At 47.5% G+C, this 19,328-nt stretch overlaps 1 protein-coding gene across 3 annotated transcripts in view; it reads right to left on the reverse strand.

The window, feature by feature from the left end:
• LOC126543912 (uncharacterized) overlaps nucleotides 1–19,328 on the reverse strand; it is a 91,542-nt gene that overhangs the window by 18,186 nt on the left and 54,028 nt on the right. For all 3 annotated transcript variants that reach the window (XM_055062411.2, XM_055062412.2, XM_055062410.2), the window contains exons 22-29: nucleotides 16,833–17,028; nucleotides 15,434–15,619; nucleotides 14,541–14,768; nucleotides 11,449–11,606; nucleotides 7,856–7,976; nucleotides 7,016–7,188; nucleotides 1,890–1,961; nucleotides 816–923 (exon numbers count right to left, since the gene is read on the reverse strand). In XM_055062411.2, the coding sequence (XP_054918386.2) occupies nucleotides 816–923; nucleotides 1,890–1,961; nucleotides 7,016–7,188; nucleotides 7,856–7,976; nucleotides 11,449–11,606; nucleotides 14,541–14,768; nucleotides 15,434–15,619; nucleotides 16,833–17,028 (1,242 nt within the window). The remainder of the gene's footprint in view (nucleotides 1–815; nucleotides 924–1,889; nucleotides 1,962–7,015; nucleotides 7,189–7,855; nucleotides 7,977–11,448; nucleotides 11,607–14,540; nucleotides 14,769–15,433; nucleotides 15,620–16,832; nucleotides 17,029–19,328) is intronic.

Consider the following 19,328-nt stretch of genomic DNA (forward strand, 5'->3'; position numbering starts at 1 on the left):
TTGGTTTCGATTGTATGTCGACCCCCCACTTCAGATTTTCAAATTTAGAAAAAGTGGTTGACTTACAATCGTGCAAATACAGTAGTCATCTATGCGTGACTGCTTGGCACGGTAGCCGCACCATAGACTGCGTCCTCCAGTCTGCTTACAGTGTGCAGCAATTCACACTGCTACCACCACTACACTCCACAAAACAGCGCACATCGTTCACCGAAAGTTGATTTAAAGTGCTGCCTGGCTGCCACTCCGGCAACTATACTGGCCTCAGAGACTGGCACACAATTTTTTTTTTGTAGCAGATCATGGAGGCCATGGTTTAACCTGACGTATTATCCGGATATGGGCACGCTGGCTGTTCAAATTATCCGGCAAAATTTGCATGCAAACTGTTGGGACCGCCGAAAACCTTTGAATTACGCGGGATTTCGAATAAACCGAGTTCGAATTAACAAGCTTTTACTGTATCTGTTATAGATCATGATGTTTTTGTTCATGAGATGGCTTCCCTAAATGTTTGATTATTTGTGTATTTACTACTTTCTCGCATATGTATTTTTCTGGTGTAAATAATTATATGACTATATCGAACTAATGTTCTTTTTTAATTGTATGTTTATTATTTAGCTCACTCCACAATCCTCCCCTTTAGGTAACTGCCTCAGTGTTCCTTTAGAATACATGAATAAATGAATACTTCTAATTTGGCAAAATATGGTGAAACAGAGTGATAGCACAAGGAAGCACACACAAGGAAGAGGAAAACCAAGGTCACCGACACCGGCACGACACCAGCAATGGTGAGGGCCTTCACTTACCACCACCAGGCAAGCTGCACGTCCGACGTCGTGTCCGAGACCGTCAGGAGGGTCTCGTAGAGTTCGCACACATCTCTGGCAGGCGCTCCCGACAGCTTGAACAGCTCACTGGACAACAGAGGAGAAATGCGGCCCGCAGCATGCAAACCCAAGCCCCGACCCCACCAAGCAGGTTACTTCGGCTCAGCCATACAACAATGGAAAAAGCCGTCACGAGTGCTGCTAAATGGCTGCCAAAGACTACTGTGAATTTTCTGGTGCTTTTAAAGGAGTACCAGCATGATACTACCGACTCATCACTTGTTTTTTTTTCATTGCAATAATGAAGGCACAAGTGCTCTAAACCCTCAAGAAAAAAGTGGCAAGCCTCAGAGGGCCTTAAATGAACTACTGCGATAGTTCTTTTGCAGCCAGTTTTGTTTTCTAGGAGGTGACCGCGTCGTTATGTCACGATGCAAAGGTGGTCATGTGGGAGCAGAACACTGCGACGTGCTGGCCCTACCTCCGGCTCAGTTGTTAGGCATGCTGCTACATTACGCCTCACAACAAGTAGTGGCATAGGAGGCGAGTGAGAAAAGCTATCGGAGTAGATAATTTGGTGCACTCTGAGGCTCGCCACTATTTTCTCAGGGGTTGAGAGCACCAGGGCCTTCATTAGCACAGAAAAATGGACAGTCGGAAATACCATGTCCGTACTCCTTTAAAAGGCACCAAAACACCAACATCAACCTATACCTGTAAAGTTTTCTTTCAAAACCCTTATTTAATTCATTGGGCTGCAAAATGTTGGTTATTACAAGAAATAGCAGCCAAAGCTCCTTAGCATGTAAAATGACATTGAAAAGTAAGCACCGTTACATGAGCATGATGTCATAAATTTCACAAAGTACTTTCTCGAGTCTGGGCTGTTTTGGTTCTGGAAGAAGTTTGCAAAAATTACTATAGGCTGAGACTCCTAGTCCTTTAGCATGCAGTGCTGCAACATAGTCCTTTCCGAATGCTGATTCGTGGATTCTTTGAAATAAAGAATGGCACGTTACGCAGCATACAGAATTAGCGGTCAGCAGTACTCACATGAAATTGAGACGCATGTAGATGGCATGACTGTTACGTTCTTCCACAAGCTTTGGGAACGATATGCAGGGTCTAAAAAAGAAAACAGAAAGGAAAGAAATAAAGGAAAGCTTAGCCCATTGTTTTACAATTTGAAAAAGATTGATAAGTGCAAGCAAGTGCACAGTCCTTTTTTTTCCTTTTTCTTCATTTGTACTAGCAAACTTGGCAAACTGTGTAAGCCAACAAATCCAAGTGCTCCTACCCGTCACAACTGAGAAAGGAAAAAAAGGAAGGACAGAAAGAAAGGAAGAGGAGAGGAGGTTCGTTGATTGTAACGAGAATGTGCTCTGCTTATTACCCTATAGCACAGCCACGGTTAGTAGTGGACAAACTGCCTGCTGCATAAATGACAGGTAAAGAGATTACTGCTACAGTAAAGAGGTTGGTGGTTCTTAGCTGTGTACTGTATGACATGCGGCTGCTAACCATTACGTGATATTTGCAGTGTGGCTGGACAATGCAAGGATCAGCTCCCACCAAAATTACCAAGGATGGAGCCATAGCAAAACTGTGACACGTGTGTGAGCATGACTTCTATTATGCCAGTAAGGGAAGACATTTAAGTGGCTTTTCTGCAGCATCTGCAGTTCTACTACACCCGGAGTAGAATGCATCCCTCCCCCTCTTGCTACTCACGGCGGACCTTGTCCCCGTCGCAGATGGCTTTCAAGATGCAGCGGCCCGGGCCCCACCGGAGTAGAATGCGCCCCCTCTCCCTACCTTTCCCCCCACAGCCTTGCACGCAACGAAAAACAGCGCCCTTCCTTTCCGCTGTCCTCCCTTTCGTGCATGAGTTTGAGCCACGATCACTCGCTCACCTCCACGTGCTTTCGCTTGCACACACAGCAAAAGGCGTGTGGTGATGATTTTATCGCCCTTGCACTGTACAGGGAACCTCACGGCGATGCCGACAGCAGAAATAAGCTTGAAGTGTCCATTAAATTACTATCACAATAAATATCAGATCATTCACATACTGCCAGTTAAATTCTTACCAAGACTACTAGTACCTATGGTGTAGAGGTCACTTGCACAGAATGTCATTAAGTTGCTGCTACGTGGGGATATTCAATGTGATGCAACGAAAACTGGGAATGAGTGAATACATGATTACAGCAGAACCTCGTTGATACATTCCTGTTACGTATGTGTGCCCTACGACAACGTTTGCAATCAAGAACACAAAAATGATTCAACAGAGTTACGCTCATTTTTTACCAGTTCATATGTTCCCGGAAAACACTGTTTTTCGGGACCAATGTTCAGTGCGTCGCCAAAGTGCAATCGTATGATACGTTCTCCAGCCCCTAGATCCTATATAAACAAGAAAATGCGCGATCGAGAATAGTATATAGCTGCCTGCTGTGGCAGTTTCACCGCATTACTCGCACACCCGTCTCGCGTGAAAACGTTTGCACACACCCAGTTTCTCATTTCGGTACCAGCAAATTTTCTCCGGAGTCGTCACAGGTGGCATTTACAGCTACCACTGCCAATCCTATTGCGATAAGCATCTTCGCCTATTTGCTTCCCAGTGCATGGTGCCATAGGAAGCGTAGCACACGCTTTTAACCCTTTCGCTGTCGGACCTTTCTGGCCGTGACGCCCCCCCAGTGTCGGCTTGGTTTCAGGGAACGAGCATAACAGAGAATGAACACAGCAATTTATTTTTGATTATGATTGGTATACAAACAACATAGTCACTGCAATATGCACATTTCAGTGTTCTGCAGCTGTTGTTAGTAAACATCATCATCATCATCAGCCTGACTATAACATCCGTTCAACATCCGAATCTGACGATGCGGAACTCCCCTCTTCCTCGCATGAGACTGTCCGAGTCCGAATCCGAGCTCGGCTCGTATTCTGAATCGGAATTGAGCCACCGCTCCAATGAGCAGACAAAGGTCCGCGCGCTCAGCCATCCGAAAGTAACCGCGCGCAGGGAGGATGCGCTTTCAGTCGCCCGCACAACGGAGAGAAATGGGACGTTGCGTGATCAAGAAGACAGAGGGAGTTGGAAAAAGGCTAAAACAAAGTTCGAAGGGCTTTACGTTTACTGCTGCAAGTCGGAAGGGAGGGTGCGGCGAGAGAGCGAAAGCAGCAATCGAGTCACTCTTTTCGGAGAGGCAACGGCGCGGCGCGTGCCTCTGAACTTGACGCGCCGTAGCAGACACACCAACAGAATAAAAATAAAAACCTTCAAACCCGCGGAGATGGCAGAACAACCCTTGAACCCATAACCACACGCGCACGACGCATGATACAGTGAACGCGGAGCCACCGCGCCACTCAGCAAAGAGAGAGGGGCGAGTGGCAGTCGCACGGTACTCTTCAATACGTGACTAACACAGGTCGAGGCGAAAATACGAACTTGTAGAAAGAGTCAACAGATGGAGGGGCCAGTTCAGGAGCGCCACCTTTGCGCTCAGGCGCAAAATTTTGAACGCACGATAGAGAACGTACCGGTACGTCGGTGACACTGTGGGGGGGAAGCGCGAAGACGTACCGGTACGTCCGTGACAGCGAAAGGGTTAATGGGCGATAACTGAAATGTGCCGCTGTTTGCTGCTGCAGACTGCAATCCTATGCGTTTTCCGGCTGCCCGTATGAACAAGTCGCGAGCTGCGCGCAATCGAGAACAGTATATAGCCACCCGTCTCATGTGAAAACATGCAGCATACAGTTTCTTATTTTGGTACCAGAAAATCTCTGGCTGGGTCATCGCACGCCTCATTCACAGCCATCGCCACCAAACCCATTGCGATAAGCATCTTCACCTATCTGTTTTGCAGCGCGTGGTGTGTAGTGCCATTGGTAGCGTACTGCAAGCTTTTAGTAGACGATAATCCAAATGCGCTGCCGTCCCTTGCTGCAGGCAGCGCGATGTGGGCATCCCGTTTCGCTTCGGTGGCATCCGACGTCGCCTACCAGCTCGATTTCGTTTCAGTTTCCGGTGGCCCTCTCAAAACACCACACAGCAGGAAAACAACAAAACGCGTCTCGAGCCACCGGAGCACCACCAGCTCGACGGCACTTCGGCGTCTCATGCCGCAACAACCCACGCAACGCTTCGCATTACATAGATGTCAACGACAGTTGAGTCTGTCAATATTTTTTTAGTTTGGATCATACACTTTCCCAGTTAGTACGCTTTTTCTTGCCGTTTTTTCCAAAACGTGTAAAGAAGTTATATTGGATTCAGTATATTCGGTGCAGAGACCCGAACTGCTGCACGTGTTGCAGAGCCCCTCGTTCTCAATGACATGCAAAAGGGGCACCGAGTACGCGCCAATCGGGCTGCCTGAGTTCACAAAGTTGTGGACTTGCTTTCTGCCCTACTGCGTGTGCTCCTTGGTGTTGGCCCATCAAAGAGCATGACTTGCCACGACTTGCCTGATTTCAGAAACTGACAGGTGGCAAATCACGCTGAACCCAACTATGAAACGGCACCTGCTCTTTGCAGTCGGTGCCTGGCCCACCCACACAGTGTGAATGATGACTACGTGCTTAAAAGTCATCGGGTCATGTGATGCACGGTCTACATTTGTGCCTGTTGCACAGATTGGCATCATGACAACCCACCTGCCATAAAGACGGGAAAGCCCTTCTGTATTCTGGGGCAAAACTGGAAAGCATAAACATTCTATGCAATACAATATTGCCATAAAACAGGTCCACCCTAAATTTGAGAACCTCATTGACATTCAGTACAACATAAAATCACTAGTTCTTTAGCTTCAGAAAAGGAAAGCACTTGATTCTATTCAACAGACATTCTATTGATAGAAAGATATTTTGCACCCGCTCATATACTAGAGCTAGGCTGTAATCGGTGCTGGAATACTTACTTGGAGTTCCTAAGTGTAGACCGTACTGTAGCAGAGTACACTGTACAGTAATAAGAGTAGACCACAGCAAAAAGTATGTTGCTACTCTGCGCAGGGGAGCAGGTGTAGACGACAAGATGAGATGCTCAACACAATCTTGAGTCTCCTTTAGTATAGTGGCGCCATCTAGTTTGGGTGCCTACAAATGCATCCTTTCACGCATCGTAAATTTTACCTAAGAATTTTCTGAATAGCCGTCCAATCTCTGAAAAATATACTAAATGAACTTTACACGTTACCCATATGTACGTGCTACATGTTAACGCTTGTTTGTGCATAATATTTTGAACATTCTGGCTGTTACAAAAATGAGTCGTAGCAACGTGGCAGCACCTTTGCAGTTGCCACTTTTTCCACTAAGTTTGTCCTCTAGGGTCAGTTTGCCAACCCTGTGCGCATGTCTCATGAGCTGCGTTCGATACCGAGATCATGTGTGCAGGTGAGATTGACGGCTGTCGAAGCAGGATGAAGTTTGCCGCCACGTATTCAACATGATCCGTATGCCCATCGGCGGATAATCAACCTAATCTTCGAACATGCTTTTGCACTTCACGAAATATGTGCTGCTATTGTTGCCGTTCCCTCTGTCCCTGTCGCGTTGTCATTCCGAACGGTCCTATTGATCCGGACAAAGAACCTTGTACCGACAGAGGCAGCCCCGGCCGACGTGGCGTCGTCGTGCGAATTGCAGCGTTCGGTGCTGCGTGTGCGATCCTGCGTCGGGCCGACGTCGGGGAGCACACGCAGTGACAAAGTCCACCGCCTGGGCGGCCCGTCTACAGCGTGTTCGGCGCTCCATTTGTGCAGAAAATGAAGTGCTTGGGTGGCATCAAGCATGGAGGGCCTCTGTGGCACACACAACATGTTGCACTGCGCATCTCTCCATATCAAATAGTCAGAAAAATTCAATAGTAGATATTCGATTTACAAACTGAATTATTTGAACGCGCCCTGTACAGTTCGGTTCGGTGATATACGAGTACTCGCACTCCCCTAATGTAAACTGTTGCGTATTTCGCTGCCTTTTATTCTCCCACACATCCGTCATCGCCATCTCGCATGAATTGCATTATTTTCGACCGCATAGCACTACTGGAACCTAACATCGCTTTCTGCATTGAATATGATTACCCACAAATGACATGTCCTCCCTTGCGACAGGGCTATCGGCTGTAACATCCAGGTTAAACTCACTCTGCAGTGCTTCGCTGGAGACCAACTAGGTTGTCATCGACCTGGAAGTAGTGGGCCACAAAGTTCTCCAGCAGCTCTTCAACTACGTCGCCTGGCAGGACGAAGTTTCCCGTCGCCGCTCTGAACAAGAGTCGTGGATCTGTTGGTAGCCGCGACAGGCCTCTCTGCAATACCTGCAAAGAGCGATCCACGGAAACCTGTCATGCCTGCACCGTCGAACATGCCCACATGGAAACATTAAAAAGCAGCAGTGAGGATTTCAACTGCAATAGGTTTCGTGCCTTCATGTCCCATACGAGAGTTCACTTGCCAGAGCTGCGTGCTCCTAAAGTTCACATACTACGCGACGCCATTGGTGAAAAGGATGCTTCACATCTGCCAACGTTCCCCCAGGTTAGATCATGCACACGCACATAAATACCCAAGAGAGTGGAGGTGGAAAGAGCTATCGCCGTAACAGGATCAGTAATGCAACGCAGGCATAATGCAGAGGTTGTGGTTGTGCTCTCACTAGCGACAAGTTGTTGCTCTCATTTCCCTTTACATCGCTTCTGCGTTTCAATTAAAACAACAAACGATTTCCTTTAAGATTTCCTTGGATTCATTATTTGTTAGCTTCATCTAGTTGCAACTAAAATACCTCCCCCGCCCCCCTCTGCTTCTCATTTGTTTGGTCCAAAAAAGCACTCCAATTTTACAAGACTTGGTGAAGGACGAGTGTTGCTCGTCTTTCTGGGGAACAAGTCCGCCCAATCAAGAGTTCTGTTCTTGGCAGTGTTTGGCTCTTCACTCTAACGAGCACAACGTGAAAACAAGGGCCTTTCCCGAGGTTTTTCTTACATTAGTGGCTTCCTCCACATCCCCAGCCTTGAGGTGGAGCTCCACAAGCTGCAGCCAGCCGTCGGACCAACCTGGATTGTCTTCCAGGGCCGCACTGCAGAGCTGTACAGCAGCTGGTCCCCTGCATTGCCAAGAGCAACGAGGCCTTCTGATCGATCAATTGATTTACTCGGCCATTCGATGAAAAGTGCTAAAGCAAGAACAAAAATAAGAAATTCTATGCAAGCCTTTGAAAACTGCCATCAGGGGTTGTATTCTGTAACAGTTCACTTAGGAACTGGTTCACTCTGGCTGTTACGTCACTCGGAGAAAGAGTGCAACATTGTGCCACAATGGAGACCAACGAACGAATGGCGATCTGCCGGGAGTTGATGTCATTATTTTTGTTTGTACTACATTGTGGATGATATAGCAATTGAAGGCTATTGCTATCGATTAAAAAAAATGACGGTTTGTGTAAAATAACTGTACATTTAATTTCCACCAACAATAGCTGGGAGCTCGCACAGTGAACAGCCGCTGATGGTTTAATTTTATTTTGCGCTGTTTTATTTTTTGGTAACTAGTAGATAGTGCACCATACATAAGCAAATGAGGCGGTTCTCTTTGAGAGTAGGCGGTGGCTTTAATAGGATACCGTATTATTGGGCCTGAGCTTGTTAAGGGCCCACAATTGTAATGGGATTTCCGTCCACACATCCCGCTACCTCGAGAATCTTCGTGCAGTCAAGGTCAATTTTCCTTTCACTCAGCTGTTATTGCCCTTTCAGCAGCTGTAACGATGTGAATGACTGGTGGTTGCGATAAGTCAATCGCTTCATTCCAGACATACTGCTTAAAACTCTCCGTGGCACAAAAGCACAGCACACAGAGCACTTTCGTCACAGTGTCAATGCCATTAAATCTTTCTCGTCCAAGGTATTCTTCTAGCTCATCGCAAAGCCAATGCACTGTGTTTCTGGAAAGCCTCAAATGCCTTCGGAACTCTCCCTTGCTCATGTCGAATGTTGCCTTTTGGCGTGTTGCTGTTGTCTTTGGCCAACGCTTGACAGCAACACAACCAAAGGAGTCGTCATTAGCGTCTCTGTCTCGTTACGCCAGCCATCGTGAGGCTAGTTGACAGCCACGGTTGCCTTAGCAACCCTTGAGATCATGCTCGCGACCGCGAGCGACCCTCGAGCAAACAAATTCTTTGCGCTTCTGCTAGTAGGAGATGACAGGTTCGCTTTGGAGATGATTGACAACCTGTGTGATGGCAACAAAATTTGCAATCACGTCGCACAGGGATGACGACAGCCAAGTGCCGGTTAATGGTATTCGTGAAAGCGAACAGATTCCAAAAATGAGCCGTTACAGAATATGGCCCCAGGAAACAAATACCTTAGCCACTGACAACTTCCTTGGCAACTTAAGCTTTTTCTTACACTTTGCTCTTTCACTATAAATGACACACTCAGCTCTTCTAGCCTTTGCTTTTTCACATTATTTTTCAGATAACTTAGGGAAGCCTACATCAATTTGAACCAAATGAGATATACAAAAGTGGACCTCATATTGTTAACAAGCACAAAAAATATTTACGCAGTAAAGCTCTATTCATGTTGTTTCAGAGATTCTGATAAAAATACCTAACAATATACAGTCAACGACTGAATTTTCGGACGCCCAAATTTTCGGACATGCCTGAAATTTTGGACGTCTTCGCGGCACCGCCACGAGCCCCATAGAATCAATGTATAAGGACATATGAAGTTTCGGACGCTCGAACCCCCCGCCGTCCAATTTTCCGGACTTTCTGATGGACGGAAGGAATTTTGGGCTCCTCGCGCAGCGCCCTTGAGAAGGAAATCCACTTGCAGCCAAAGCATATCACCGCTTTGAACCACAACTAGCCGAATCTAGTCGTCACACACCTATTTGGTCTGGCCACGCTGGCTATGTTCATCGCCGCACTTCCGCCTCCGGCGGAGTTTCCGGAGCGGCGCCATTTTGTTTGTTTGCGCAGGCCACGTTTTGGCTAGCGTGGTGTGTGGTTGTCGGTTGTGTGAAGTGTGCTCTGCGACGCTAGGCCTAGGTGCTTCGACGCTCGTCAGCGAACTCCACTGTTCGCAACTTGAGGATTTCGCTTGCCTTCAATGGCGCCCACTCCGTCTTCGTCGTCCTCGCCGATGGCATCGAAGCGCGGAAAGCAGTACCGTCGGACGACGTGATCAACGACCTCCGCTCTGCTGGGGTTTCCATACCCACGGAAATAACTTTTGAACAGTTTGTTGGCGCTGACAACGAGCTCGAATTCCGCGCAGAACTGACTGACGAGGAAATAGTCCGTCGGGTTGTGGGGGATTCAGAAGACTCCGATGTTGAAAATGAGGAGCCAATGCCTGCGCCACCTACAGGCGGCGAGTTGACGCGAGCACTGTTGACTCTTTCATCGGTGTACAGTGCTGACATGACCCTTGCTCAGATCGAAGCGAATATGATCGCATGCAACCGGAACGCCGTCAAAACAACAATCAGCAAGTTCTTCAAGCCACTGCAGCAATAACACCGGCTGCCCGGCGATGCACATGTACATAATAAACCGGCAGTCGGCTGCATACAGAGTTTTTGAACGCCTCTTTTTATAGCCACTTCACTGATGCTGTGGCAGGGTTCCGGAAGCCTGTTACTTCGCCCTTTACCTCTAGATCTGAGAAAAAAAATAAAAAGGGTGCGTTTTTTTGCATGCATTCATTTTTTCGGACTGCCTGAATTTTCGGACGTTTTTATGTTCCCTAGAGGGTCCGAAAAAATCGGTCGTTGACTGTATAACGGAAAAAAGTCACAGTGAGAAAGGCCCCCAAATTGCCACAGCAACGTCAGAAACAGCTCAAACTCTGCCAGTACAGTTAATAGACATCTCGACGCTCATACCGTGACCAGAGGTGGAGTGTGCATGCAGATATAATTAAGGGACACATGCTATGTTTTGTGGCAGTGGCCCCTTTCCACTCTTAACAAGCTTCACCACAATGTTTTGTGTATGCTTCACCGCATAACCTAGCTGTATTGCAGTGACAGTGGCTTAAGGGAACTAGCGAAGACCACAACCATGCCTAGACGTGCTTACTAGGGACTGAGGATCGCATACTTCTGCCATTTCAGGGTGGGGCTTGACAGGCTTAACCACGAGTTTATTTAGATAACTTATCTTCACAGGACATGCAAGAGTGAATTTGCCTTTTCTTTCTTTCAAAGACGCAACAGTCGATGGCTTTGCACACATTTTTTTTACGTTACAATCAAACACAACTACAACTGTCTGTCAGGCGTTGGCAAATGTACTTGGAAAGCATTTTAGCGAAGGCGTGGTTACTTTTGCAAACAGCTTGTATATCCGCAGTTTGCCTGTATTACGCCACGGAAAATGCAGACACGGCTCCTCCGACAACCCCAGGTGTATGCAGCTAGCACTTTGGCTCCATTAGAACAATCGCCATTGCCACCACTAGTTGGGAAAATGTGCAGCGCAGTGGAACACACTAGCAAATCGGGAAATGGCTCCATTATATCTGCTGACGCATATAACTGCTGGTGTACAGTGAAATACTTACATTGACTGGCTAGCAAGAAGCTTCAAGTGATTGACGAACAGGGGAACACACTTGTCGGGCCCGCCAAGTTCGTCTACCGCCTCGTGGAAGGCACTCAACAGAGTGTCCAGTGACTGGGTCAGGGCCCCGCGCTGGTCCCAGGGGATCTCGAAAGGGTCCTGAAAGTGCAAAGTTGTCAGGCATAGGCACATTAGGCCTTCCCACCTTTAACAATGGCCCGACACGAAGCTTTCAACTTGTTTTTTTTTTTCTGCATTACATGAAATTCCAATTCTAAACCACAGCAAAAACAGTGGCCAGCATCAGAGTGCTATAAGCAGTTTAATGTTTAAAGCATAATTTAAGTTTAAGTTTAAAGCATAACCTTTGAGATTCGTGGCTGTTATTCAAAGGAAAGCATGGCTACGATACACGTTTGGACGCCACCTATACGTATAGTGGAACACGACAGCGTGCAGCCAGCTGTGGTACGTTTCGCAAGTGCATTTTAGAGCGCAGCTCTTGTCCCTGTGGCGAGCGTCAACGGCGCAAAGGTGCATTTGTAGTCCGACGTTTCTGGCGCTCGTCGCTTGCGGCTAGTCACATTATGCTGCTTGTGCTGTGCCAGCCAAAATGCCATCCCCTCTAGACTTCGATGCATGCGCTGCTGGCTGCTCTTTTCAGAGCACTCGCAGAACGATCCCCAATCATCGCGCCGCTTTGCATGGCTGTCTGCAACCTTCGGCGAAGTGGTGTTGGAACCTTTTTTTTTTCTCCGCAAAATGCATTGTGGGCCAGCGCGACAAACGCATAGAGCAAGGGCCATTTCGACGTCGGGCACGTCGGACCGCGTTGGCCACATCTGGTCGCGTTGGGTGTGCCAGTGCGTTGAACTACTTAACACATTGTGCCAGTGCGTTGTGCCAGTGGGTGTGCCAGTGCATTGAACTACACATTGTGTTTGCCAACGCGACGTAGCGTGTGGGCGTGCACTCTCAAGCTACGCTGGACTATATAGGCGCCTTAACCAAGCACTTTTTTCTCCGATTTTCATTAGTTCGAATTTCATATACAGTAAAACCTCGTTAAACCCTACCCGCTTAAACAGTAGTTTCGTTTTAAAAGTAGTAAAGTCAAATCCCTGACTCAGCGACCATTGAACATAATGTGTTTTGTATCTGCATAAACCGTACCAACTTATTGCGTACGTATCGGTTAACACGTAGTGTTTCTACTATTTGTCGCGCAAACACGGCGATGCGTCATCTCCATCGGGTGGCCCGGCAGAACAACAAGCCTCACAGATCAGAACAACGGCCTCCAAGCGCCCTGTGCGTTTGCGCATGAAGCCACATCAACGTCAACATCATTTCGGCGCCATGCCAGAGAGCGTCATGGCGTCGTGCAAGCGAGAACTCGCGTCATGCCGAAGCTCGGATAAAAAAAGACGCCGGGTGCTCAGCATAGAAGAAAAATTAGACATTGTTCGTGCTATCAAGCGTGACACGAAAAGTTGGCGCTGGCACGCGACATGGGTCTACTGCTGACTACGGTGTGTGGCATTTGGAATGCGAAGAAGTTGCTCGGTAGTGCTACTGTGACCGCAAAGAGATGTCGGCTACGAGGTTCGACTTTTTGCCATCGTTGCCTCTGTTGTTGCCGAAGTGTTGCCTAGCGACAGTGATAAGGACGACATGGAAAGCGACAGCACGGTCGATTCAGGCCCGACAGTGACAGAAGCTGCGCGTTACGTCAGCCTCACGAATGCAATCGTCACGACGAGAACAGCACCTCGCAATGAAATGGTGCCTCGCGACTTCTGCAACGCTACCCCGCTTGTGCACGGAGAATATGCAACGCCAAAGAGGAATCTGCCATGCGAGTGTTTGCAGAGAAGACGGGGCTGGCTGAAAGGCTGGCTCACAGCTTCAGCAAGTTTGAGGCCGCTGTCGTCGCTGCTAGGCCGCCGCGGCATCAAACGAAAATAACAAGTTTGTCGCGCGAAGTAAATAAATACTGCATGTTTTTTTCACTTTCATCGCACTCTCTCCGAGTGCCGTTTTTGACAGGTAAGTGGGCGATCTCATGCTATTTCGGTTAAGCAGTACTAACGTTTAGTACGTACTTTTTCCGAGCTCCGGCCAACTACGGTTTAACGAGGTTTCACAGTAATTTGAATTTTCATAGCATCCCCACAGAATTCGAATTAACGAGCTCTTACTGCATTGCCTTATCTGGTATAAAAGGGCACGTCTCGCAAATCTTATCGCACAAAAGGCCTTCTGAATACACCTTGTATATTACCCGACACTGGCAGCGAATATGGGGCATATGAGAGACTTTGCAGCAGAAGGTTCCAGATCAACTCCTGACCTAGGGTGCCACTCTGGACGTGGTCAAGTTCTGTAATGGCAGCTTTCTCAGCCAATCAGAGCTGACAAGATGCTGAATTCGACAATGTCCAGAAGTACCCCTGAGCTCATCTAGCATGCACACAAAGCTTGGCATGAAAGCATTTTTTACTGTTCAGCTCAATGGTAATGCGGCGGCTGCGGCAGGGGATCGAACCCGTGACCTAAGCCAGAGGCCACAGACCCTTGGCGGGTCAGGGTGAAAATCGCTCGGCTGCCCAGAACGGATAATGGAAGAAACTGAACAGAAATCTAGCATTACAAGTTCACAGCAGCACAGACTGGTGAACTAGAAGAATGAAGAGAAGCAAGTATAAAGGACTGCTGACATGACCTTTCCAGGTTTTCTTACTTTAAATGAAAGTCTTAAAGAAAAGTACAGGCAAGTCTCGGAGCACTGTAAATAATTTACAAGGCAATAGCTTTCCTATGAACTAATTTCGGTTTCGTCTCCGAGGTGGCGTACGTGTCGTGACGCAGCAGGTGGTCACGTGGGCGCAGAACACCGCGACTGGATTTCGGCACCTGCTCTGGCTCACTCTGTCGTCTGCTATGCTGGTACGTCTGGCTGTGCAACAAGCAGTTTAATTCAGACACTTCTTTCGACCTCGTGAAATGCAAAGTAATGGTTTTTTACTGCACCAACTTGTCGGAATGTATGCTAGTCCTACAACACTGTAAAGTAGAAACTCATCGCGTTACCGTGGAGCACAGCCGACCGACAGATCCGCGTTCGATGCAGAACAGTCCGGCCGGCAGGGAGCGGAACTCGGCAAAGTGCAGATAGCACAGCCACAGGAAGCACAGGTGGCTTGGCGAGAGGAGCATGTTGGCACACTGGAGGATGTCTCGCGTCGTCATGTCCAGGAGCTCGCCAGCGTCCGACAGGTCCACGAAGTGCTCGAACTTGATGACAGACTTTACGGACGTCTGCAAAGCACAGTCAATATTTTTTTATTATCGTCTGAACTGGAGCCACAGTTGGGAGTCGCCCACCCGAAAGCAGGAAAAGAAATGCAGGAGTGTTTCTCGGAAAGAAAGCTTCACGGTTGCAGAAAAAGGTCCTGGTATGAGGACTGAACCAGCCTTCTTAGGGCGACCGATCTACTTTCTGAGTTAACCAAGAGTCCAGCAGGTGGCAAAGCATGGCCGAATAAATCGAAAACTCAAAATACGAACACTGGATAAGTAAACCGGTTTAATGAAAATTTGCATGGGAAAATGATGTCACGTACCCAAAAGAAGTTGAACATCTACAAAAAAGGGGGGGGGGGGGGGGCAGGGGAATTTTTTATTTATTCAACTTCACAGTTTCTTCTTTTCTCTGAGCAACGCTGAAAGCTCATTTCATCCTTGATTTTCCAACTTTCCCCGGAAGCATGGTAATAGTTTTTATAACTTTCACACTCCTCCGTGTTCCTTTCTCTGTACAATAAAACAGCCTTCGTCCTGTCCTAGAGCCACCAAGGTGGACGTTCCTTAACTGCGTTGGAATTTTTCCTGGAATTTTCCATTTTTCCTGCTAAAACCTTCCCTGTCCCGCACACTGTGGGACAAGACCATCTGGAACAAGTGTGTAGCCTCGTGGTCCTCACCTTGAGGATGAGGAAAGCAAGCGGCATGTTGCCGGCGATGGCGCACAGCTGCGCCCAGTAGAGCACCACCTCGAGGACGCACAGCGAGTCCGGCTGCTTGCCGTCCGACACTCCCTGGCTCAGGTTGTACAGCTGCTGCTGACACAGCTGGCACTTGGAGGGCAGGGCGTCCACCAGCGTCACGCACTGCGTCCCGGGAGGGGGGTTGCCAGAAACGACACCAGAATGTGAGAGACCACACAAGCCGATCACTGGGAGGAGCTACAGCACGGGGGGCATTGCACCGGGACCATGTTGTCAAGTGGTCAGTTTCCGTGCCGACAGCATTCCGATTGTGACTCCTGTGGGCACTGTCTGACAACAGGCCAGTGCAGCTCATAGCAGCTTTTGTTCAGCAGCCAACAGCTTCATAAACACTCGTCAACAAATTTAAAAGAGCCCTTTGACATTAAAAATATTAAATGTCAAGCAATTTTTGTTTTAGTGACCACACTGCGTTATTAAATATTCATAAGCTATTATCACTCATTACATCACGATTAAATCATGCCTGATGCAATGTTACCACTTCAGCGATTTTGTTGTTCTATTCAGAGACTTTCTGGCCTGTTTAGCAACAAATTTTTCTATTCGGTGACTGGAAATTTTTCTTTTCTTTAGCGATGTGACTGAACAATTGGAGACTTTTCGGCAACCTCAATTTTAGGAAAGTTGCTCTATTACACGCTCTATTACATTTAAAAGATATACATGCAGCCCAAATTTGCTGTACAGCATGTCGGCTCTGTTACCATGATGAAGCAAAGGTAGTCGGAACTAGCAGAGGCCATACACTGGGGTTAATTGTGCTGAGGGAAACATCCTTTACATTGTGCTCACAACAAACACTCTTAAATTTTATCACTTATTAAAAAATCCTATGAACGGAATAGTATATCCAAAAGTGATAGCCTGAGAATGCCACTCCTGATCCTTCATTTGAGATAGGGAGAGAGGTTCTCAGATAGGGAGAGTGGTTCTCATGATATAGCCAATGCAAAAACATTTCTTCAGAAGAAATGCGCACATTAGAATCGAGTAAATATCGTAACGCAGAAATTTTCGTGCCAGAAGCGTGTGACAAGCATGTGACGCCCCCTGGGGCATAATCTTCGTTGGCCCGCCAGGCTCGGTGAGGAACATTGGTCACCGCACCAAATAAACACCGACGAGCACAGGTGCTCGGCGGTCAGTCATCGTTCATCACCACCCCGCTTCGGAGCGTCACCCTAACGGAGGGTGCCTCGAGACTCCCCTCGTTCACGAACCCGGGTGGATCATGACAAAGCGAATTCGTCCTGAAGAGGTTCGAGTGCACAATTTTTAGGTGCGACCATCTGCCGGTACGCAGAATGCTCACCTTCCACCAGACGGAGTTGTGGTTGCAGTAGTCCAGCGCCTTGTGGCACAGGTAGTCCAGGTCGGAGCACTGCGGGTGCGCCGCGTACCACCCGAGGTAGTGACGCCACACCTCGGGGCTCGCCCGATTGTTCTCCAGAGCTTGTGAGAACACGTTTAGCGCTTGGTCCAGCCTGGCTTCAGGGTCACCTTCATCGCTGCATTGACACATACACACACTCCATGCATACAGCAGAAACAATAAAAGGAAAGATGTGTGCCATGGCAAAGACCAATTTCACGACGACTCCTCATGCCACTGTGCTGCAAAGCATGCCAATAGTGGCAGCGCTTAATGGACAGAAGGGAAGCTGTGGTAAGTAGCGTGTTGTGCTTGCACCACGACAAAATCGCTTATCCCCACCTCCCTACTAAAGGGAGAGGAAGCAAGAGGAAAAAAAAGACTACAATATGGAGTGAGGCCCAGAAGGCTCATCCCTATAACTTATCCCTAAAGTTCACTGTAAAATCCACAATGGCGTTCTCCTTGGCATATTGCCCTTAGGGTTCGTTAACACTGGGATATTCCACATCTGGAGCGGCACGGAATACCCTGCAGCCGAAATGCTGCATCGTTCCTGTTGCTCGCCACTACATCCGCCGGAGCTGCTGCCAGCTCCCCAAAATGGCGCAGAAACAAGGAGAAAGCGTGCAGTGCCTTACTACCAGTGCGATCTACCGAGCCGAGTATGCATCAACTTGCCCGTGTCGAGCTTTTGTCATGCGTCATTTTGCCTTTACTGGCTCACGAAAGCTTTGCTGCCTGATTGCCACAGTCAATGGGCTCTCCATACATATCTTTTTTTTTTTTTTTTTTAGCTTTCTCACATCGCATCGAGGGGCCGTTTTCGATGTGCAGCAGCTGGCTCGCGTCCTGACTGGTGTTCGGTGAGCGATTCCGGCGACAGTGGTGGCAGAAATTAATCTGGCACCGATTGGAACGGAGAGAGCATTTTTGGCAGAACTTACTGTCGCCAAATTGGATGCCAAATGACTCAGTGTCAATGTGTCTTGAACCTAAGTACAGCAGGAAAGCTGGAGGGACTACTGTCGTCATGGTGCTGACAGGGCCCCTGTGCACGCACTGTGAATGCGGAAAATTCTTTGAGAACATCTTACTTTATTCTGGTAGCTGCACCAAAGGAGACGGTGAATGCAAACACAGAGCATACCACATGACACAGTTAAGGGGGGACACCCCACTTAAATTTGCATTTTTTATTTGTGGCCACAATTTGATAAAACTTGCATCACTTATGTATTTTGACATGCTGATTTCAAATATTCAATTGGTTTTCCCACGCAACAGGTACTTTTCAAAATATAAGCAATTCATGTTTTTTTGTATGGACTAATTTGGAGGCAAGTTCTCTCTACAATGCTGGCTGTTAATGAAGGAGACTGGCACATCAAAATGATGTTGAATGATCAGAGGTTGCAGTGCTACAAGAATGAATGTTCTAAACTGATTTATGCCGAAGTTACAGCATGTCAAACTTTTGTAAGCAGAAGGCATTAGTGAAACCCTGGAGAAATTATTACTTTTTCAAAATTTCTGTAATGATATTTGTTCACATTTTAGGCCTACTGCACTCCCACTTTGTCCACCTTTCTGACGAAAAAAGAATTATTGCAATAAGATGAGTAGAACCAGAGATATCGTCACTCCAAAACTACACTACCATCAAAAATGTCGTTTTGAGAAAACGAGAAAAAACATTTCAGGACATGTTCATGGTGATTACGGCAAATGCTTGAATACTAAATTGATCAAGGATGATACAGGGGTCCAACCAGGCAAGAATGAAACTTTCGCTTCTTTAAGGGGGGACACTGTAATTCATATAATGTTCATGATGTTTTCCATCAATATTCATGAAACTTTCCATTCTTGTTAAGACTTTTGTGCTGATTTCAAATATGTAATTATTAATAGGCCATTTAGTTCTGAAGATAAATGAAATTCATTGTTCATAATTTGCAGAAACAATAGGGGGAAAAAATGCGCTACGAAATTCGTATTGGCACATGCCTGGGTACCGTATTTACACGATTGTAAGTCGACCCCTTTTTTTAAATTTGAAAGTCTGAAGTTGGGGGGTCGACTTATAATCGAAACCGAAACATGGCCCCGCCAAAAAAAAGCGATACCAACGGGAGCTACAACGTAGTTACAATTTTATGTTTGCTCTATGGCCCTACCCGTATCTTTTCGCTATCCCACGTGTTTGTTCGCTTTTCGGAAGGGTTTTTCAAAATTTTTGAGAGTCTTACAGTGCATGCAACACTCATGGGGGGGTGTCGATAGTTGATGGAAGCGCCGCTGTTCCCATTTGCGGCGGCACCCTCAGAACGGCGGCGCGCGGGTTTCTCTTTCTCTGGTTAAATCACGACCGGCTTTATTACTAGTCGGTCGTGGTTTAAAGGCATTGGTATTGGTTTGACGCGTTCCACTTGA

The sequence above is a fragment of the Dermacentor andersoni genome, chromosome 10 (assembly GCF_023375885.2).
Source record: "Dermacentor andersoni chromosome 10, qqDerAnde1_hic_scaffold, whole genome shotgun sequence".
In the NCBI taxonomy this organism is placed as follows: Eukaryota; Metazoa; Arthropoda; class Arachnida; order Ixodida; family Ixodidae; genus Dermacentor; species Dermacentor andersoni.